At 40.7% G+C, this 23,284-nt stretch overlaps 1 protein-coding gene across 11 annotated transcripts in view; it reads right to left on the bottom strand.

Moving 5' to 3' along the window:
• KLHL32 (kelch like family member 32) overlaps positions 1 to 23,284 on the bottom strand; it is a 122,467-nt gene that overhangs the window by 2,629 nt on the left and 96,554 nt on the right. For 9 of the 11 annotated variants that reach the window (XM_035561763.2, XM_050709954.1, XM_050709958.1 and 6 more), the window contains 4 exons: positions 13,163 to 13,889; positions 5,203 to 5,261; positions 2,610 to 2,802; positions 519 to 613 (listed from right to left, as the gene is read on the bottom strand). In XM_035561763.2, the coding sequence (XP_035417656.1) occupies positions 519 to 613; positions 2,610 to 2,802; positions 5,203 to 5,261; positions 13,163 to 13,889 (1,074 nt within the window). Of the gene's footprint in view, positions 1 to 518; positions 614 to 2,609; positions 2,803 to 5,202; positions 5,262 to 6,302; positions 6,412 to 13,136; positions 13,890 to 15,223; positions 15,339 to 19,867; positions 20,013 to 23,284 lie in introns of those variants that run through there. The other 2 variants (XM_050709953.1, XR_007708097.1) reach the window with 2 other exon arrangements.

Raw genomic sequence — 23,284 nt, 5'->3', positions numbered from 1 at the left:
ACCTACAGCGGGGATCAAAACTTCCATTCAAGCTTTGAAGCAGTAAGCACTAGGGCAGGTTGCAGGCTGGCTTAACTTTGTCAAAGAACAACTCATTAACTCTGGCTGCTCTTCTGAAAGACAACTTGGAGAGAAAAAAAAAATCACAAGAATGGCTGAAAATGTGTTAGCCCATGCCCCACTGTCCATTTCTGCACAGCTTTTCCTTTTGAACTCTACTGTGTACCCTGAGAATAATATATCCACTATTTTAGCCAAATCTTGTCAAAGGAGTGATTCCTTAATCCTGCTTTCCTATAATACCTTACTTAGAAGAGTTACATCTAATGGCTAATCTGGAAATAAATTTTTAATATCCACATTATTTTCTCTCTGGCTTGCAGAGGTTTGGTGGCTGCATAAGAAACATCCTTAATCTCTCCACTTCACCTGCATTTTCCTTTTTGAATAACCTCAGTGCAAAGCATATCCTTGCAAAATTATTGGAAAAGACTTTAAAAGAAACCTAAATCACTCACCTGGATACATGCCAAAGGCTCATTTGTCCAAATCGAATAGCCGCCAACGAGATATATTCTACCATTGTGGACAGCGACTCCAGACTCGTTTTGACCTGAAGCAAAAAAGGAAAGAGAAGCCACTTCCAGTGTTTAATTAACCCTTTTAACACTGAGTGCTGGAGTTCTGTAGTAAGATGCAAATGTACTTGGCAGCAAATTGAGAGTTTCAGATTTCACAACTTGCAACAATTGAGGTGAAGTGTGAGGGCTGTTCTCTGCTGTCTGTGGGAGCACACAACAGGGCTGTCCAGAGAGGGACCACAGATGAGCCAGGTCACATATGTGCAATAAACTGAGGCTGTGCAGGGGACCATCTGCTCTCTTCTCAACGTTTTTTGTGCGCTTGTACTTTGTAGGTGATGGGCGAGCTCCCCACCTGCCTCAGCTTCTGTCGCACATCGAACAGGCATGTAAGCCAAGGGAGTGACCTCCGCTCATTGCCTGCCCACACCCATGCAGCTCCCTCGCTCCTACAGGCACAAGTACGGTGCAAGCTCACTCCCATAGTGATGGTCTCCTTAAATTCACAAGTTTTGAAGGGTAAATACAGCCTTAAAAAATAAAATCTGCACTATATGGTACGACGGGCACATTTTCTGCCAGTTGCAGAGACACAGAGAAAAACTTAGATGGCTTCTCCTGGTGCTGGTTCTGGGAACAACCCACCAGGTCATGTCCGAGGAGAGGCCATTGTCTCACAGCACTAAGTGATATAGGGTCAGCTCCAGAACAAAGGTGCCTACATGCCAGCACTTCTGCAATTGCAAATCAGATGTCCTTCTCTAAGGCAGTCAATCCCTCCAAATAATAAAATAAAATAAGTAATAGAGAGCAAAACAGATACAAAAAAAAATAGTTCTGTTTGACAATGTATAACTTTCTTTTCAGTCCATGCCTCTCTCCCCAGTGTCCATGAAGGGCTCTGATGACCTAACTCAGAAACTGAGCAGCTCTCCTGAAGATCCTTGAGATTAAGAAACCCAGTGCAATATCCTAAAAAATAAAGATGCAATCAGAGAAGTTTTTAAACCTTTCAGAAGGAAAATGACATAACATGACTGTCTTATTTGTCAGGCACTCATTTCTCTGACATGTTGCCAGCTATCCTAAGTTTCTAGTTAAGTTCCTAAATCTTTTCAGTGGTAGATCTCAGAAGTGAATGCAACACCAAATCAAGACAATGAAAAGTGAGGTAGTCTCAGTTCTAGGATTTCTATAGCAGTCTGTGCTGAAACCTGGTGGCAGACAAAGCTGTTACTAAGGGAGCTCCAAGTCTGCTGAAAAAGAGAATGGCCCCAACATTTATGCTGGCTTGCCTTGGAGATGCATTCTCGTCTGCAAAGCTATTGTTGGTGCTGCTCTGAGAATGTGTCATATGCCTGTCTCTCCCAGGGGTCTGAATGGTAGTACATCTAGGAATCACATCAGGTGGTGCTGAAATTCAGTGGACTGTGTTCCTCCTCCTAATGACTGTCATCAGGAAGTCCATAGATCCCATAGCTATCTGAGCTACTCAACTCATCCTTGATCTGACAGAATTTCAACTGAGACACCTCCTTTCGGGAAACTTATGAAGAAGATGCTGTTTAGAAATAAGCGATGGTTAATAGATTTCAGTATAAGCCCTGTTATGATATGTCAGCAAGCAGAAAGCACTATAAAATTATGTTATTACAGTAGAGATGCATCTGCCTGTTGCACACTCAAAAGAGGGATCTAAATCTAACAGTGCATACATACTTTTGGAGAATCAAAAATAAGTACTGGTAGTATTCGATGACGAAGTATTTTTGATTGTCTCATTAAATCAGATTTATGTGCATCATCTTAAAAATTTAGCCTACAGTGCCCTAAGACAAATGCTTTCTTGAACAATGAATGCTGGAACAGTAACCTAAAGTCTCTTTCGGGCCAACAATGGTCCCCTCCCATCCGGAGCCAACTGAGGCGAAGATGTATAGTTCCACATACCAAAGGCATCTGAAGGGCAAAGAATTGATGTTTTACTTTAAGAGTAACAATTTTCCTCTTTTGGTATACAATACTTGCCTGTCAACATGTTGAAGCTGCAACGCGTCCACTGGTCAGTGTCTATGCTGTAAGAGTCTATGTGCCGAACCAGGATCCGGTCATTGTTGTAGTCCAGGTCGTTCCCACCTAACACGTACAGTTTCCTTTGGACAGCAGCCATGGAGTGATACACTCTCCTCTGCAGCATTGGGCTACGGCTTAACCACTTATTCTGGAAACAAAAAGACAGAAGTTGTCTCAGCACTGCTTGTACAACAGCATTAGCACTTATTGGTGTTCTCCTTGGCTGGAAATCCTGGGTGTATATACTTGTGTTATTCATATGTTAAACATGCATTTTGGTTACAACATTGACTAGATATAATGGACTTTCAACACATGGTTTATACTTCTCACATATAAATTTATTAATTTAATAGTATTTCTTGTTCTGTTTTTCTGTTTAGCTCATCAGGCTTCAAAGCTTTTTTACTTCTGCAGAATTCAGTAGCAAATACTCCTTAAGCAAGACTGTTAGATGTCTCCTTTGTATACAGCGCTAACATATCTGTACCAACTAGCTCTGTCAAGAGAGAAGAGAGAGTCTTCTACTTTTCGTTATTCTGAAGCTTATTTGATCTTATCCTTGGGGAGTGAAGCAACAGGGAAAAATAATTTCCTAAAGAATCTTCTGAAGTGATTCATGTATTTGGTTTAACGCTAACCCTTTATTTGTGGGCACTCACAAAGTAGCATCCTTTTGCATATTTTTCCTCCCGGTTAACGATATTCAAGAATTCTACTTTTTGAGGGTGGGGGTACAGAAAAGACAAGGGATTACAGCACAGTATTTTAAATGCAGGAAAACAATTGCTCCTGCCGTGCTTAGAGAATCAAAACAACCTGGCAATCGACAAGATTAATTTATTTAAGTGGAGGAAGTTAAAATCTGTGAGGAAATTCTTTGTGTTACACGTGCTAGTGCTTGCAGTAACTCAAGAGCCTCTAATAACACTGCCTTTTAACCTCTGCAATCTATAGCTATACATTTCAATGTGTAATAGTTGAATATTAGGCATTAATGTTTGCATTAGTAGTCCAGTCTCTTAACACGAGGCTATAGACACCATCTGCTTTGCAAAGCCTGCCTGCATCCCCTGATTATATCTTTAGCTTCCTCCACTGCAGTGCCTGCCAGGTGAGCCGCCAAGCACTGCAAAGGCAAAGAAACCGAGGGGCCTGGTGGGGTCATTTCTAATAAGCCGGCGTGTGAATACTAATCAGTGGTGGGGAAGCAGAGGTCACCCCAGCCGGCTTGTTGGCAGGTAGCTGTGTGCTCTGTGGCAGATGGCAGGCATTATCGACTCGCCACAAAGGCCTAGCGCAGAAGCAAGCACAAGCGCTGAATGATGGAGTTATTGAGATTCTGTGCAAGATGCAAGCAGATGTGATGGTTTCCAGTACCCACCGTAAACAATATGCCAGCAGAATTTTTAAAAAGAGCATGTGTGTACAAACATGAAGCAGACCTCATTTGAAGAATGCGAGCGCACACTTCCTCTTTAACTATTTACACATCGGGCTGGCCTTCTTGCAACCGGCACCGAAGTTGCCGCTGATATTTTGGGGGGCAACTTTCAAAGCTGCGAACCGAAGCAAAGGACGTGGGATAGAGAGACAGGATCTAAATAGGAGCATCTCCCTCATAAGCAAAATGAGATTGCTGCCCGTAATTACCATGTGCTTGGGTTTGGGACAGAATTGGCATTTGTATAATCGATGCCTAAGACTGTACCTCAAAAAGGACGAGGCAGGTTTGTCAGTGCCTGCTTTCTGCTTCAGCACCCATATGTGGTATGCCTTAAAAAGTCAATGGGGACCACAGCAAAGTGTCTCCTGGCAGAATTTGGTTCCAAATACAGCAATCAAAGGCCCTATCCTGCAATCAGAGAAGTCAATACCTTTCTGTGCAGGTGTAAATCAAGCTATGCAACTCTGATTGCAAGCTTAGGACTTTTATTTCCTAATACAAGCAAGAGGGCATAACCATGCCCTAACCCTCTGAAATGGTTACTGAACCATGCTAACCTAATCAAAACACATACATTATGTATGAAATAATCCCTAAAAGATATTTTTGGTGCTCGGGTAATGAAATGATAGGAACCATTACTGTCAGCAGAATAAGTCACCGGCAGGTAGCACAGTTCTGAAAGTATTCAGAAAACAAAAAGCCTGTATATATATAATTGAAAGCAGAAATGTCAATGACAAGAAGCAGTTTTGTGACACTGACTTTGAGTCATACATTGCCCAGGGCTGCTGGATTACAAAAAAAAAAAAAAAAAAAAAAAAAAAAAAAAAAAGAGAGAACAAGCAAAGTAAATACTGATAAATAGAGGGGATTTAAAACACATTTATTCTAAGTATTTAATCTAAGATATTTCTAGCACCTACAGGCGTCTAAAATATAACAAAAAGTCAGGGTGTCCATTACTCTGTTAAACATACACATCAGTACAAAGTGAATTTAAAATACCACCAACTCAAATTAAACTTAAGGAATTATTGTACTGTATGCATTTGCTAACAGACCCTTTTTAAGCAAAACACATACCACACAGATACTCACCTGCTTGGGATCATAGACCATAAGCCTGTTCTGATACTGTGCGGTGTTTGTTACTCCTCCTATGAAAGAGTTTATACAGGTTAATTTTTTTCATATTAGCAAAACCAGGACCAAGATCAGATACAGCAAAATAACCAGTTGTGGGGTCCATTTGCTGACAGGATTACACTGCATAGCCCCGGTTACACTCACATGCCTCTTCACTTTTTAATATGGTTACGAGGTATTAATTAGGAGGTTTGTCGAACATCTAGAAACATGAAACAGAAACAACCCCAGTCACTGCCTTGGCCTTGTAAAGCTAATTCTGAGGGCTAAAAGCAAGATAAAAATTAATTTGTTCAGGAATGACTGTGTGGTCAGCCATCTCCAGGACACAAAAAGGTAAGCCTCGTCCCTATTGCCAGGAGCAGGCAGTGCCCGACACCCTTTAAAAACGAGGAGGTGGCTCTGCACTGCAGGGGAGAAAGTGGTGAGAGGGGAGCTGTGCTCAAACGAGAGTGGTGGTGACACTAATGCCAACAGGATGGCACAGTGCAACCTTCTGCAGCTGCATTCGTGTGTGTCTTTGAAGAGAATTTTATATTTATTATATTTATCCCATATTGCAGAGAGAACATCTTATGGCTTGGTTGTAAGACTTACAGTGGGAGGTTCCTCCACAGCAATCAGGAATCAGGCTAACCACTTGGCATAGGAACTTCGCAATAATCTGTAGAAAGCAGGGTATAAAGCCCAGAACACTCTGACCCAAGTAGATGTTGCAAAAGAACTATTTACCTCGTCACAGTGCACGTGTAATGCCTGCTCATCCTGTACTCTGGTTTTAAATGGTAAACCTCACTGAGGCAACTGGTGGAAAAGCCCATCTGTCTCAAAGCTGCAATTTTAGCTGAGGAAATGTATTTCTGAGTATGCTCAAGCATCCCATGAGCTTGGTGTCCCTGCAGCTCTGCCACCAGTGCCCGTCCCCGCTCTCTCCCCACACGGGGCTATGGGGAATAAGGTGCTTTTATCCCCCCTGGTCTCAGCACGCCTCCACGCGGGCTTTTGGTACAGAGCCGTGCTGGCGTTATGGACCAACCCCCCCCGCCTCTCACCCATCGTTTCATTTTGTGCGGCAGTCCTGGTGAGCGGTATTGGTATTCCCCTTGGAAGATGTTCAACCAGAAGCTCCACTCTGGACGTGTACCAGCTCTGCTCCCGTTCCTGTGCAGTAACAACCAGTCTTTGTACCACCTGAGTGCTGGGAATATTCAGCCCAGAGGACCAGAGTAAATCTACCCCAAAGCAAAACATGCAGACTGTACGTAGCATAGATACAGAAAACTTGGCACCAACGTTTTACCTACTGCTCTGCTCCTGTTGGGGTGAATTACTAATAACAGTCCTAATGCTTAAGGATGAAATGTCAGATTGCTGTTTTGAAAACTAAAAGTCACAGTTGTTTGGATGGCTGCCTCCAGAACACTAATATACAGGAGATGCATCAGGAACACAGTGCTGGGTCTCTTACTCTTGCTCAGAAAGAACACCTCAATTCAGGTGGAAGGATGCGGAGGGAGAAGACAAAGAATGGGGTCGCTTCCTTATGAAATAATGAAATAATCCAATAAGCAAAATTATTTTTCTCTCTTCACAAAGAGCCCCTCATATCAAGTACACAGCTTACATTTTTTCCCTGCAATATTGCTCATCTGTGGTGTTTTATCATTACATTCCCTTCACATACCGCTCTTCACTTTTAGATTAATCTGCCAAAATGAGATGCTAAGGATTTGCATACAGATTTGACTACACAAAAATAGATCTGGAATTAATAACAGTCTCTATATGTTTTAATTTCTCTAGACTGGAGTACCCTTGCCTCCAGCAGTATTCTTGGCTTTGAAAGTCATCAAGCTGATTTGTCTGCTCTTAGGTTATGATGCCACATGCTGCTACACTGTCCCCTGCAATCAAAGTGCTTGCAGAGATAGATTCCATGCCTTCCCCTAACAAGTATATTTTATAGATTGGCAGTTTTGATCTCCCCTCCCCAGGGAGATAATCTGCATCTTAACAGGTTTCTATAGATACATCTGTCATTAAATATGCCATCTTATATCTGCATCAATTTTCAAACTCGAGTTCCTCCTAACTTTGAAGTGCTATAGCAAAAGTTTAAAATTTTCTGCCAAAATTCACATTTAACAAGTCTGTAATGTCCTCTTGAACTATTCTTTTAAAAATACTCCAGGCAGCTGGGAAAGGGCAGAAGAAGATTAATATGCCTCCTAAAAAATAGGACAAGGAAAAAAAAAGTTTAAATGGTACTAAAAATAATACATACTTTCTCTCAGAAAAAAAACTGGGGTAATCCTAAGATGAATTTCTTCAACTGCTCGGCAGAGCTTTCTAAGAGGAGGGAAGGGGGAGGTATGGGAATGGCACTTGAAGATTTGAAACTACAAACCATGTCATGAAAGTTGATGTTAAGCAATAGCAGCTAATGTGGTTGCAAATCGATTAAGGAAAGTGAAAAAAAATCTGCCTGGGCGAATGGCAGCAAAACCTCCAGCTTGGTCAGAGCTCGGTGGGTTTTACAAAGCAAGAGCGATGACCACACCGCTCTGACAAGAGCAACTTGCTTTGAGGACGTGGATTTCGGGAAGGCGAGGAATGCCCTCAGGACAAGCCTGGTTCTTTCTCATTCTTGCAGCTGTGGCACCAAACTCATGGCAAGCCCAGCACCAACCCCATGGGCTTTTTCACTGCCGCAGCCACTTTTGTTCACTCCTCTTGCAGCAGATGCTGTAAGACAAGCCACAAACCCTGCTTTCTAAGCCCTCCAAAACCCACAACCTCCCAACTTCCCCTCTGCGTGGAGAGGGTCCTGGAAGTCTGAGATCCCCCCTTTGTCCACCCCTTCCCCAAACATGCAAAATGTTTGTTACAGCCCCCAAACCGTCCACAAAGTGCACTGAAAAATGCCTTCCATAAAGGCACCTCCAAAAGGAGAAGGGTGGTAGGCAGTAGGTTTAACACAATTTTCCCAATCAAACATTTATAATCCATATTTATAACGTGTCCTAGCAAGACCCCCATCTGACTTGAGAAATCTCATTCAATCCAAATCCCACAGAAAATCTCACCACTCTCTCCGAAGTCCCCAAGTGCTAGGCTGTGCACACGAATCCGACTTTGCTGGGAGATGTGTAAAACCACATGTTGGCAAAGAGCTCCCCGTGTGTATTCCTTCCAGCAAATACATGGAATATATCAAACTCATGAAATGCGCCCTACGGTACTCTGCTGTTTTAAAATAGAAATCTCTCCTCTCTCTCATGCCCGTGTGTTAAACACAAGATCAGCCTTCCTCAACATGCGAGCCTGCTGCCTTTTACTCAGCCAGCCCAGGTACAGCGAGGGCAGCTGAGCTGGAGCATCTTCTTCCACTCCAATGAAATCCCTAAAAGACACCAATGGTAGCTCCAAATGATGCTGTTTCCCTCTGGATGCAATCTGCATGCCAACAAGAAGGGCACAAGCCCTAGGTTTTTTGGATTTAAAAAAAATAAAAGCTTTAAAAACAGATGTTTACTGTCAATCTATGAAGAATCAATGACATTAAACCTACAACATATGTGCTTGAAAGGTGTGAGATCCATTATCTTTATTCAAAGATAATAATAAAAAGAAAGAATATCCCATATGCAGACTAAGATGGGGTCACAGAGGTGATTTATCTCCTTATTAAGCCCCTGTGCATGGTAATTTCTGTGCCAGCTGCGCCACAAAAATGGGTTTGGTCAGATACTGTAAACTCCTACTTATTCCAGATCTATTTTTCATAGAATAATATTATAGGCATTTACTTGAGGGGGGAACCCTCCTCACAGCATATAGTATACTAATAGTAATGTAGTGCTTTTCATGCCAAATGACTTGCACACACAATAATTCTCCAAGATACATGGTCATATCTTTGGTCAAAATCTCACCGTTAGGGGAAAAAAATAAAAGTCTTGAAATTAAAAACTTCGTTCTTGATTTTTGAAGGAAGAAGTTGTTAAATATGAAGGAACTGTAGGGGGTCGGTTTATTTTCTCCCACAGAGCCAAATTTTTCTGTGCAGGACAAGACGTGACTTTAGCTGACACATGTCAGGTCAGGCAACTTGGGACCTCTGTGAAACCACAGCCTAATGCTGGGCTTCAGACCGCACTTCTCACGTGCTCCTCTCCCGAGCCCTTTACCAGGAGGGAAGCCTCCTTATCCCCTGCTGCAGATGCAGAAATGGCACTGAGCTGGCAGAGGTTCCCCCATCTAGCCCCTGCCTCCATGTGCGGGGCACCTCCAGGAGAGGAGGACGGGGGACGCATGTAGGAAAGGAGGTCTCCAGATCCGCACGCGTGTGCCATGGAGGACGCAGGGAAATGGGCACCGTTCAGGCTCTCACCCCCACAGAGGACATTTCTCTGCTTTTATAGGAAGCGATTGTCAGGGATGGTGAACTCCAAAGGGTTTGGTGCCGTTTGTGTTTCTTTCACTCAAACGTTTCACTTGAAGCATGTGGCATGCAATTCGCTTGTGAAATGGGTCAGGGTGTCAGATGTTAACTGCGGCCTGCAAGATTCATCTCTCTATAAAATTTCAGAACCATCTGCCCGATGCCGTACTGTCAATGCAGAGGACTTATTTTAATGAATTCTCATGCACTTTTTAAAATAAGAAAATAAAACTAAATAGAGGGTTGTGAGAAAAAGAAAAAAAAAAAAAGATGAGAAAAAAACGACAACACAGATGTAAAAATATATTCCACAATATATGGAGCTCAGAAAACTTGAGAGCTGAACCCATTTTTGCTCTCTAGAGGATAAGACTAGTTACAAAGTGCAAAACTGGCAAGCTTTGGGCAGGTAACAACCCCAAAGGGGTGGTGGCAGCTTAGCAGTCCCTCCATCACCTGAGCCACCAACCTCCCAGCTCCTGCTGTCCACGTTTGCATGCCCCTGGGCACCATTTTGTTACCACACTTCCCTTCCCTGACGTCTTCGCAACAATTTTACCCTCTGTGATTTTTGATACCTTCTAGTATTTGTCCCAAAGTAAAGCCAACAATGAACCCCAAAAATAATAACAGAAAACCCTCAAGTCTAGTCAGCCTTTGATTAGCAAAGCCTTAGAAGACATGGACTTGTAGTGGGGGCACTAATGCTTTGACTATAAAATGAGTAAATGGTTTGCATGCAGGTCACGTTTTGTTTACTCTCTCCACAAATACAAGGGCTAAAACTTTTATTATCACTATTTAATTTATTCGCTTACTAAAAAAAATGGGCAAATTTTCATAGCTGTTGTGCCAGCTGGTAGCATCAGACTAACTTTGAGAGCTCTTGCTGATGACCCATATTTCCAAGAAAAAGCTGCAGGGATACAGCTCAGAAACCCAAACTAATTTTTTAATTACTTAATTTTAAACCACATACTTAAAATTAGGTTCCCTCCTGCATTACTGATTACTCTTACACTAACACCTTATATATGATGGTAAAACAGCAGCTTTTTTCAGTGGTGACTGTTGATATTTCATCCAGCACAACAGAACGATTCTCTGTACTATTCCCCTAGCCCTGGATATACATATACACAGCTAGTTTGTGGCCCTCAGCAATTAGTTAATAATAGAAAGCTAGCTACAGTTATAGCGTCTCCATCTACCTTTATTTTAAAAATAACACATAAACACAGTATTCAATCTGTGAATATGTAATTCAAATCAATAGCCTCTGAAGTATTGCGGAATATGTTCCCATAATCCACAATCAGCTGTTAGAATCTAGCACCTCCAAGCTGCTAAGCATTTTCTCCAAAGCTATATAGGATACAACCCAAAAGTCCTGTCTACTGCCAAAACATTGCTCCTTTCTGCGACTATCACATGCTCTCAGTTTTACAACACAAGCTATATTGATATGCTTTTCAAATACAAATACTGGTAAAATTTGGCTTGTTTGTTTGTTTGTTTTTCCCATTTGTTCAGTTCATCTAATAGACTTCTATGAGTCCATTAAAGGCATATCCTTGAACACAATATCACACTGCTTCATTACATAAAGCAGACGGCATTTGAATGTACAGGTAAGCATGCATTTCACTGATATAACTAGGCACATTAATTAATCCCCAGCACAATATCCCTTTTCCTAGCATATCAGGAAAGATTAAAAGAATTATTCAATCAAACTCATATTTGACTTTAAAATCTCTAACAAATTGGGTAGAGTTTCTTTACTTGTTTTTTAGTAAATGAATTAAAAGAAAAATTAAAAAACTTTTTTTTTCATGTACTAGAGACCAAATTCTGATGAGTGTTTCTAGAGCTCTTTCAATAAAACTCTATAGTATAAAACCATACAAATATGTTCATCACAATTCCCTAAAAAGCACTGTTTTCCAAAAATAGAAACTGACAAATGTAAACCATTTAAGGGAAGGGAAAAAATAAAAATTAAAAAATTGAGACACAGAAGTAGTAGCATCCATGTGCTTCGACTTGCCCATCACAGGCACTCATCTATTTCCACCGATGGAATAGTAATGAACAAACCGATGGAATGGTAATGAACAAACAGGGGACTGCTCTGAACACCCAAAATCAGAAATCCTCTTTCTGTACCATACCCAGGTCTCAAAGCACACTGTGTGCACACTTAAGGATTAACAAACAACACAAACTGCATGAGACTCCTTCAAAGCCAATTGTAAAGAAAGTGACCCGAAGTGCCTGCCGGGGACCACCGTGACTCCTTGCATTCTCCCACGCCTTTCTTTCCAAACACATAGTCGTGATTTCAGTGTGTACGTATGAAAAAAGGTCTCTGCTACTTCCCCTGCCAACGCTTGGGAACCCACTACGCATATGGGCAGAAAGATGCATCTGCAAGGAGCTCCACTAACCTCAATGACATATGTTGAGAAGCACAGTGAAGGCCTAAGGAGCTAACAATCTTTTATTCATGCATCATCTCTTCACCAGAGGGATCCCAGACCATGCTAAAATCCCCCGAGGCTATCTGCTGTGAAGGCAGCAAACACTGAACATTTTCTTTAAGTGCTGGTCCCATTTACTCATTAAGTTCCTTGATAGATATTACAACTTTATAACCTTCCATGACACTCTTCCTACTAAAAGATGTTGTTTTTTCCTGTCACACCTTCTGTAGACAGCACCGACCTTATTCCAAAGCAACCGATACCAGAAAAGTCACTGCAAAGATTGATGACACAATGTCCTCAAATCCCATCGTTGTGCACAGGTAAAATAAAAAGTATATCAGATCGAGTTGCAAATGATATGTTAGCTTAAGATCACAAGGCCTATACTTTTGTCTAGCTGTGCCGTAATGCTATGATTACAACCAGGCAGTCCTGTGCACGTGTTATTGACAGTCAGAGCCAGGCAAGATTTCTAACAAAGGTCATCTTGGCCTGTTAATACACCCTCAAGAGCAAGTGGGAGGAGTTCATATACCTGCCTTCAAGCTCTGCATCTACACAAGCCAACAAGCATTTATTTCTCCATTTCATTATCAGGAATCAACATAGTAGTACCTGATCATACTACAGGAACTGGGTTTTGTTTTTAGCAAGCACACAGACTTTGTAATTCAAAAGGTGTCAAAAAGGGTATTATCATTTTGATTCACTGTGATTTATGAATGGCGAATGGAGGTAGTACACGATATATGCAGCTTTGAAACACAGAGGGATTTTTAGTAGAAGTAGACAGGTGTGTTATGCCCCTATACTTCTAACCAGGCTTGATTACATGCTTCTGTTCTTAAATTCTTTGAAATACCCAACTCCTAAGGCAAAAGTTATCCTGACACACAAACCAAAGACGATTTATTAGTTTTACTCAAGACCATATTTTGGTGTTTTGTTAGTACCTCAAACTGTGTGAAACGTTTTCTACCTGATATCCAAAGAAGACCATCCACCACATATCCTGCATGGCACGAAAGCGATCGATCAAAGGACTGCACAAAGGTCCACTTGTTCTTCTTGGGGCAGTAGCACTCCACGGTAGGCAGAACTTGGCGCAACTCATTTCTGCCCCCTACTGCATAGAGGTACTCGTCTACCGCTCCCAGCACAAAGTGCTCCCGACAGTTCTTCATCGGAGCTATCTCGGCCCACGAGTTGGTGCGGGGGTCATAGCGGCAGGCAGTTCTCACCGCACAGGTGCGGCCAGTGGAGTGCTCGGCCTCTCCACCAGCTACAAAAAGGAAGTCTCCCATGACAGCCACACAGTGGTGACTTCTCCCTACCGGCATGGGTGCTAGCTCACTCCAGTTTGCGATCCCCGCGATGTGAACGTTCTCTTGATCGACCGGGTTGAAGTATCGCAACTCCTTCACTTTACAGACTTCACGCTTTTTCCCACCAATAATGTAAAGAGTGTCTGACTGGAAGCGAGGTTTTGTCCTTCTGGTTTGCCAAACCGGCTGTGCATAGATGCTCTGGTGGTAAGCCAAGGCCTCATTAACAAGTGCTGTCGCAGTTTCACTGGCTTGGACAAGAGGATGAGAAAGAGCTACCGTATGCAGAGTATCCACATCCATAAGGCCAAAGCGGACATACTGGAGAAGCTCATCCATGTACTGGTAGCGGCAGTTGTGCTCCAACCACCTCACGGCCAGCTAGAAGGGGGGGGAAGGAACGGAAAAACAAAACACCGATTATTTGTGTGCAATTCTGTCAAAGTCTGGTCTTTTGAAAAACTGTTTGTATTCCAGGAAGAACTACGTACCTGCCCCAACAGCGATATAAGTCAATATGAGAAGTAGTCATGAATGCATGTGACTCAACATAAAACATACATACTAATATTTCACCTATAGTATATCTCAAAGCACTCTATTGCACCATTCCCCCCCAAAGAATTTCCACATTATCAGATTGTAATACGGCTATGCAACACTCCTGTGCAAACAGTGATGCTGTAGGAGAACACAATTCAGGAATGAAGCTGCTGGAGCAGTAGTACAAATATGGGGACTATGCGATCATTGGAGACCACGGGTCCACTAGAAAGAAAAGCAAGAATCTGGTTAGATGATTAAAAAATAAATAAATGAAAAAATCCTTTCTCCCTTCCACCTTTCATTCTACTTATGACAAAATATTGAAGGAATATACAAAATACATAACGAATCCTTCAATTTTTCTTCCTTCTTCATTTATGTCATTCATAAAATGAAGAGAAGTGTCAGGGGACCAGAAATTAAAGCCAAAGAAGAAAGGTGCAGAGAATAGGTTCTGCTGGTTTGGGATTGAGAGAAAGAGGAGAAGAGGTCTCTGAAACTGCTTCAGCAATTGCAACTGGTATCAACAGCCATAAATAAACACAGACTTTACATTATGTAAAGCATAATGAATCCAACCAATAGTCTGAAAAGAAGCCAGGAAGGGTCTAAGCCATTACAAGGAAGGTATAGATTATTCTTGGAAATCTCCAGTGAGGAAGATACCCTAACTTCTTCAGGAAAACTGTCCCAATGCTCAGGTATCCTCTTAAACAGATTTTCCTTTTACCTGTGCTGAACCTCTAAACTTTCCACTCACTTGATTCATTTTCCACCTTTGGGTTTATACCCCGGAGTCCAGGAACTACCAGTCTAACACTTGAAGTTGATGATCATCGCATCCCATCTGTCCAGGATGAAAAACAGTCTGCAACCTGCCTTCTCTCCTCCATCTTCAACGCATTTGAAGATGTGTGTGAAAGTTTCCTCTTCTCTGAATGAAAAAGTTTGCTACCTAAACCTGCATAAAATCTTCCTCTTAGAGCTGTAGTAGTAGTAAATAGATTGGGAAGAACACTTTGATTGTAACAGTCTGCCATTCTTGTTTGTATATCCCTACATGAGACTGTTAACACGCTATGATATTGCTGTTTCATGTTTAAGATTATGACCTACTCTTATTCCCACCTCTTTTTCTGCAGAACTTCCACAAAGCGTCATGCTTTCTCTGTCATTACTGAACTCTACTATTTACTTCAGGCCACTGCTCCAATCTGTCAAGATCATTCTCAATCCTAATTTTATTTTCAAAAGCGCTTGAAGACCATTGCACCCTCTGATTGTCTGAAAACATAAAAAAAATATATTATTACTTCATCCAAGTCATTAATAAAGACATTGAATAGTTCTGGATGAGGACAGGCTCCTCTACTTGATACTTCCTATCATCCTGACAAAGAACTCTTGAGTTTCCAACTGTTCATGCAATAACAAGAGTTTAATCTAAAACTCACTGCCCTGTACTGATGACAAGAATGTCACATGAAACAGCTGGAAAGAAAGACTCCTGCCTTACTAAAAGCTTTCATATAAGCATGGTGTATCAAATTTATTGTTGCGTCTGTACTCCATCAGAGAGGGAAGATGATAAACTAAAACCACTTTCATATTAAGATTCATTTCAAACACTTTTTCTGCACTGTTGTACTCAACTCCTGTGAAACAAAGAATCAATGAAGGGCATCAAAATTGCAACTGTAATTCAGTGAATTAAATGCTGAATTGAGTTTCAAACTGTGCATTAGCCATACGTGTTTAGGCTTGCTAGTAAAAGGGAGTTAATTAAATATATTAGAAAGTGCTTATGGACTTGAAACCATTGAGGATTATATTCACATGTTCTAAATCCACCAAATCCACACATCTAGTGTCTCCTACTGAGAGGTTTTAGGTAACTCCCTACTGAATGTCTTAGGACGCGTGCATCATTCGCCATAGTCTTCAGAGGCACTCAGCTCACATCATTGACTAGATGCTTGAATTTCAAGTGGAATTCAGACTATCTTCATACTAACTGAATGATTTCTGGCTTGCTATATTAAAGAAGAATTCACAAAACTTACTTTTCCTACCTGTCATCACTTGTGTCCAACAGATTGGTTTCTTTTGCTTAGAGTTCATGACCTTACTCTTATCTAAAATGGTGTTATCACCTGTGCTTTAATGACACATATTACAGACTCATAAAAGACATACGCTGAGGTAAATAAGGTCTTGGTAACCGCAAGGCTTTTAAAGGAAGTTTAACATTAATGCCTGTTAATATCTTAAAACTTCATGCTTCCTCTTTCCTTTCTTCTCACCCCCACCTCTTGTCCCCTCCAGTAAATACTATATAAACAGAAAAACAACACTATATACATTTATACCTTTCACTATCTGCATTCATTTGTACATATGGGCTGTGTGAAGATCTGCAGCAGAAAGGATGGACATCTCCACTGCAATACATTTTCTCTGCTGCTGCATCAAGTTTAGCAAAAACAACCTGGTTCACACTGAGTTTGATCTGTACTGAAAATATTCCTGGAGTAGTTGTAAAAAAAAAAAAAAAAAAAAAAGAAAGAAAAAAAAACTTCACTGAAATCAGTATTGCTTAACATTTCACTAAAATCACAAATTTCTAAACCACCATAGCGATGGCGTAAAGTGACACAAATATTCTGTTGGCACCCACTGGAGATGTACAATCTATTCCCGGCCTTGAACCAAGACTTCCTTCATCTTTTCCTACACTATTTCATCCCCAGCCATCTGTCCTGCATCTTTCTCTTCATTTATGAAAACTTTTAATTCTTTCTAAATTCAATCTATTGCAACCTCCTTGGGATCCTCTAAATGCAGCACCTAAAGGTATCGTTGGTCTATACTACTTCCATGTTTCCTTTCTAATGAGCAACTGCAACAGCAGCAGGAGGAATAAGGTCTTCTGTATAGGAGCTACTAGCTGTAACCAGACTTAGCAGGTCAGAGGTTAGTTTGCAGAGGATCACTACATTTTACTGTGCTAATTTAGGAGGCAGGGCTCAGAACCCAGGCACATCATTAGATCAGCTGGATGGTCTGCAGGCATTTGATAATCAGCAAAGAAACTCCACTGGCTCTTAGTGAAGCCACTAAGATCTGGGAATCGCAATGTGTACAAATTCTCCTGTCCAGATCAATTCAAGCTACTGCTCAACACAATTTGACTACAGTGTCCTATGTGACACACACCTAATCTTTGATACTCAAAGGCAGAGAAAAGGTGGTGCGAGCTAAAAGCTATAATGTTTTCATCTCCTTGTCCTGCTATTGAAAACAATAACTGTTACTTGACTTTAAATGCCATAAATTCATGTTGGGATACTCCTTAAAAATAATATGGCTGTACTAAAACTCCAAATGCAGGTATTTATATGTATATTCATAGAATTCATGTCCATTTCCTAGACTGTGACAAAGGGCTATGGAACAGGTTCTGTGGCATTAGGGGCACTCACCAACTGAGCCTTAGACTTATACATTTCTGATGCAGCACGCATTGTTATGGTGCTCTCTAGCAGAACGTGGTGTCTCACACCATGGAAGCATGGAAGAAAATTGAATTATCTGGGAGGTGAACTGATACTCTAGTCAGCAGATGGTTTGGCAGCTATTGGAAGGCTGGAGGGGGAGAAGTTCAAAAGAAAGAAAATTAAGTTCCCAAACAAGTTTTTTTGATGTAGTAGAAATAGTCACTGATGGACTGTAAAACAGTTCTAAATTTCCTTTAGCGTTAAAGGAGGCAAATATAACTCTCATGTACATATGGTGGAAGCGGAAACTTGTAATATATCAGCAAACATCTGTGTATTTATCAATGCAAGTTCCATCACCTTTACTCAGCTTTTGTTTAATCCATACTTAGAAGCCTGGTGCCTTCATAGAAACTCCAAAATTTACCCCATCTATGCACCAATTATAGTACCTATTTATCCTCTCTGGCAGTAGTGATTAGCAACTACAATCAGAATTGGCAAAAAACCTCAAAGCCATTATGCACTGTATGACACTGCAAGGAGAGACAAGCAGATGTCTCTAAGGAGATACTGACAGCACTTGAAATCACAACTGTGTTTAAAACACAAACAAGCAAGCAAGCAAAAACAAAGAGACTGTCCACAATTGTGAGTTTTAAAATATTTGTATCACTGCTAAATAATTTACAAAACTAAGGAAAGACTCCTACTCCTAGTGCCATATAGGCACATTCTGTTTAAACTGCTAGAAGCTTCTTTTCCTATTAATTTTAATGTACGAATGTGTGTGAAAAAGAAGCTACCTATATCAACTTTAATAAATAATATATTTTGCCATATTCATCTTCTGAACTATGTAAATGACAAAAGTAGACCCTCAGAAGGACAGGGATTTTCAAGCTAGATTAATTCTCTTATTCTGCAGCCTTAACCCAAAGAACATCTCTTCTCCAAGGTTACATTATTTGATTTAGCAATGGAGTACATTCTCAGAACTTCAGAAAACAAATGGAAAATACGCTGTGGCACAGATGAAGGGTGCATCTAAACACACCTGCAGATTGGATTGTGGTTTCATTGTTTGTACAATGGCAGCTTCTGCTTCAGCACAGTGCTTCAACAGCCTGACTCCCAAAGCCTAGGAATGCAGCTCTTCCCTCCCAGCTATTAATCTTGTATGTACCACATGCATACCACAGCTGGAGAAGGTACACGGGCAGTGGAGGTTAAAGCTGAATTAAGAGTTTCACTCCTGCTTAAGATAGCCCTGAAACAGATAGTTATCTGGTCTTTTGGGTCGCCAACTATAACTTTGCCTTGCCTGTTCAGCATCTCCCTAGAATCATTCTCACTAACCAGAAAAGCCAAGCCAAAGTTTGATATACTTGTTAGATACAAGTTCATTTGGAAACTACTTTAAGTCACAATGTCAGCAACAGGGAGAGTTTATGTCTACAGAGTAAATACTCCTTGGACTCTGCAAGGGGCAGGGGCCACAGGAACTCCGTTAAAGTCATCTTTGTCTGATCTTTAGTTGCTGTATTCATGTCACAGACCCACAGACCGCAAAGGAATTATGCTAGTTTATACCCTCTAAGGTCTCTAATAACTGAGATGAAGCAAAGAAGTGATAGCTGTGGAAGAAATGAGGTTTTGTTTTGTTTTGTTTTGTTTTGTTTTTTAGAAACAACAAATAAACAGAAATGGTAAAATTGTTAAGGTTTCAAAACAATGAATTCCCATTTTCTCATTAAAACAAATGGAAATCTTAAATAAAACATTAGAGCAAACATTCTCATTTTAGGAGAAAGGATAATTTTAAACATGGAAACAGGAACAGACGGAAGAATTCTCCTGGACTGAGACCAGATATATTCAACACCAATTATCAGCTTTCTGCATGATAATCCAATGATCATATATAACAGGAAAAAGGAAGAGGAGGAGGGAGAAAGGAAGGAAAAAACAATACCCATAAATGTCTTATTTCAACATAAATGTCACCTAAGCTGTTTTCCTATTGCTTAACATAAGAAAAATTTTAGGCCATAAAAATCAAATTCGTATCTCTGTGCCATTAGTATATTGGACAGTTCTATAGATCAGCTCCTATTAATAAATAAGACAAAGCCAGTCATGAGAGCAACACGGCTACTGCAGCAAGTTTAAGGGAGCTGGGGAACTTCAAAAAGCAGAATTGGGTGTTTACTAGTTCAGCATTTGTTTTCAGCTTACACTGTATTGCCACACGTTCTTAAAACACAAATTTTGACTATAAACTTGAACATGATTTGGCCTCTTCTTGAAGTTTACCTATTTCACCAAGTCTCCGACTTTCCAGACAGGAACCTCTTGCCTCAAAACCACCGCCTCTCAATGTTGGCTCTCTCAGTGGCTACTGTCAGCAGTCTCCTGGCTCTTCAAATCTCTAGTAGATTTGAATCTACAGGAGCAGAACCTGTGGATAAACCAGAATTTTTACTAAAGCTCTGAAGCAAAGTTCACTGAAGGCTCAGGAGGAACTTCCATGTTTTAAAATGGACAGGGATTTCCAATGGGCCTGAATTTGGATCTCTCAGTCCTCCTCTCTCTCCAGAGACTACAAAGGAGAAAGCCCAGAAGGTTTAGTATACTGATTTAAACATTTTAGTTGTGGTGAGCTAAAGTGGACTGTATAAAACTTAATAAAAACGTATGGGTGAAGAGTTGTTTCTGGGGAAAATCAAGAACGCCCACAGTTTTTCAAAGCCACAGGTTACACACAAACATTTTTAGAAAGCAAGCATGGAAGTTAGTAAGTAACTGCGTGGCACAGCAGCTGTACGAACCAGGCAGTACCTTACATTTGTCAGTATGGAAAATGAGGGACTTAGACCTAGATGTCACAGAGCCTTATAGATAGAAATCTTTTTCTTCTTTTTATTTTGAATTAAGAATGTGCATAAAAATAAGACTGTAATGAGCTGCATGTAGAACAATCAAAATTATGAGGTATTTGCATTTCTTTGCACCTTGAGCCAAACAACTACAAAATTATGCATAGAATTCTCTCAATATGAACCCAGTAAATATTAATAATCTCTGAATCAGCAATGATATGTCTTTTGCCCCTGTACCCTGAAGAGAGACTTTCCAACTCAAAAAGTTGTACTACACTGACTGAGACCGTATTTACAAGGTGCTAGGCTGAGGCATACGTGTGTAGTCTGTGAAAATAATGCTGTGCCATCCCCCACCCTCTTTACACTGCGCCGTTTTAAAATTACCTGTTTGTCAGTTTTACAAATGTGTGTGTATGTAAGCAGCCCCCGGTGTGGCGCTGCATTTGCAAGCAGGCAAGCTTTCATTTGCACATTCCGATTTTACAATCAGAATTAAAACATTTACTCTGTTCGGGGTGAGTTGATAAACAGGGATTTTAAATTTTCCTTCCTTTTTTTTTTTTTCCTAATGCAAAAAATGAAAGAAAAATGTTCCTCTAGATGTATTATGCCTTTGGGCTCCATTTGAGGGAAGGGAAAAAAGACAGAGAAAGCTACTGTGAAGGTCACAGAGCGAAAGAACTTCCTCAGGGCACAGAATAAATTAAATCCCAAGGAAAAAATAAAATGTGATTTCCAGAGTGTGAGGCACAAACTCAAAATGACAATGATTGACAGCCAAACTATATCCGTGCAATATCGAAGACTGCACGTTCTCATTTACCTCAGTGTAGCCAGCAAGCGCCCATTAAACATCCGTCTGATGCCCAAATTAACCTTCTTGGCAAACTGAAAGAGGCACAAACTATCATAATCAACCTTTCATTATCACAGCAGCCTCTAGTTAAAGGGTCAGAATAATTGTGCCATCAGAGCCCTGATTGTTTTCAATCAACAGACGACTGGAGTGACAGCTCAGTGATGGAGTAGTTTGATGAAACCGCACCAGGCCTAATCAGAGCAGATGAAAGGAAGGCATGATTGGTGCAAATGAACAGTCGTGCCTCTCTTTTTCATTTACAATCTGAAATTACTCTTAAATTTACAGGGTTTTTTCTCCCTTATGAGTACCTCTGAAAGAATGTTTGACTTATTATGAGTTCTGACAGTGCAGAGTTATAAAACACAGGTAGGGTTTTCAGCTGAGGCTTTAAGTGGGTATTCAGCATAATTTTAACAAATTCACTCTTGAAAAGCACAAAATGACTAAAGACTTCCAATGACCTAACCTTTCAGTGCTGTTTGATTAGCAGAACAATTTATCACTGCTCACATTCTTCATGTTAAGAGAAGATTAAAAAAATTGGCAAGGATCTCTTGCAAATGTTTTCTCTTGGCCAATATATTTATTGCAGTATGCTCCTGTTCACATACACACACACAGAAGGAAAAAAAAAAAGAAAAAAGAAAAAAGAGCAAAGAGCATTGCATTAATAATCCTTTTCTTCTTACAATGAATAAGGGAATACAAGCAAAGGATTGTTTGGAGATGAAAGCAGAGACCAATTATCAGATGCAACAGACAGCATCAATATTTAGTTTTCCAGTGGGTTGTTCATTCCCACATTCTAAAGGATGGGCAATGAATCTATCCCACACTTACCTTACCAATTAGCACAGAATCAGAGTGCCATACAAATGAAAATATATCTATATATATTAAAAAAAAAAATAAAAAATAAGGCTGCTCTGGCAAAATTTGGAAAGAATGGAAGACTCAGGTTTCCTGCATCTCCTCAGCTACAGTCCACTTCCACTCCTGGCCTCACCCATCTCCAGCCATGTGCTGTCCCATCCTCCCAGTAGTAGCTCTGTCACGAAGGTACTGTAAATCAAAAGAACCTCTTTGTACCTCTGCAGGAAGCAACTATTGCAAGTGATGAGTGGTAAACCTTTTGTTCTCTGATCATATGTGACCTAGTCTGTTAGGCATCACAAAATGCATGTCAATGCTCAGGTCAGCATAGCAAAACAAAAAAAGCAGCTTAGAAGCAGGTTAATGTGAACGGTGAGTGGATAGAGAAGACTGACTCAAACACCAAGGCTTCTAAGAAATTTTGCTTCTTGTATCATTTCCTCATAGTACAGAATGGAAATTTTAATTCTTTAAAAGCTCAGGGCTGGAAGCAGAACATTTATCTAAAGGGAAAACACACAGGTGCCCTAAAACGAAGAAGTTCGCACATCCTTGCAGACACAGAGGATGCTGCTTTCACTTGTTCTTGTTTCACTTCAATTTATTGAATTCTACTGGTGATGTAGCTAAATTCACTGGACCAGGTTTTCTGGAAAGAAAAGGAGCTGCAAATTGATTTTAAATATCAAACTAAGTAATCACATGTTATTTTCAAGTTATCGCACATCCCACTTCTGTAGGTTGCCTGCATTTTCCTCTCAGCCAGCTCTGACCACTGTCAAGGTACAGTCTGCACATAATGCTGTGGAACGTGGGTGCTTTTTCTATTTTACAGTGAGGGAATTCTTACCACCCTCAGATAGCATGGAGGCTCCAAAATCAGCCCAAATAAGATCCATTAGCTCCAAATCCTAGATAAAGGAAGCACGGCAAAAGTTGCCTAGTCTGCAATGGCTTGGTGAGTATTTCCCCCTCAGCCCTTCCACTCAGCTGACAGCTGAGTTCCACCTTTCTTCCTGTTCCAAATATTAAAAGCCCAACCTTTTCCAAGTCTAAAGACGCTATTGACAATACATACATAGATTTAATGAACTCCTGGTAATGACCCCAGAA

This window comes from Cygnus atratus, chromosome 3 (assembly GCF_013377495.2).
Source record: "Cygnus atratus isolate AKBS03 ecotype Queensland, Australia chromosome 3, CAtr_DNAZoo_HiC_assembly, whole genome shotgun sequence".
Classification (NCBI taxonomy): Eukaryota; Metazoa; Chordata; class Aves; order Anseriformes; family Anatidae; genus Cygnus; species Cygnus atratus.
The sequence above is the reverse complement of the archived record's forward strand: the minus strand, read 5'-3'. Positions and strand labels throughout refer to the sequence as shown.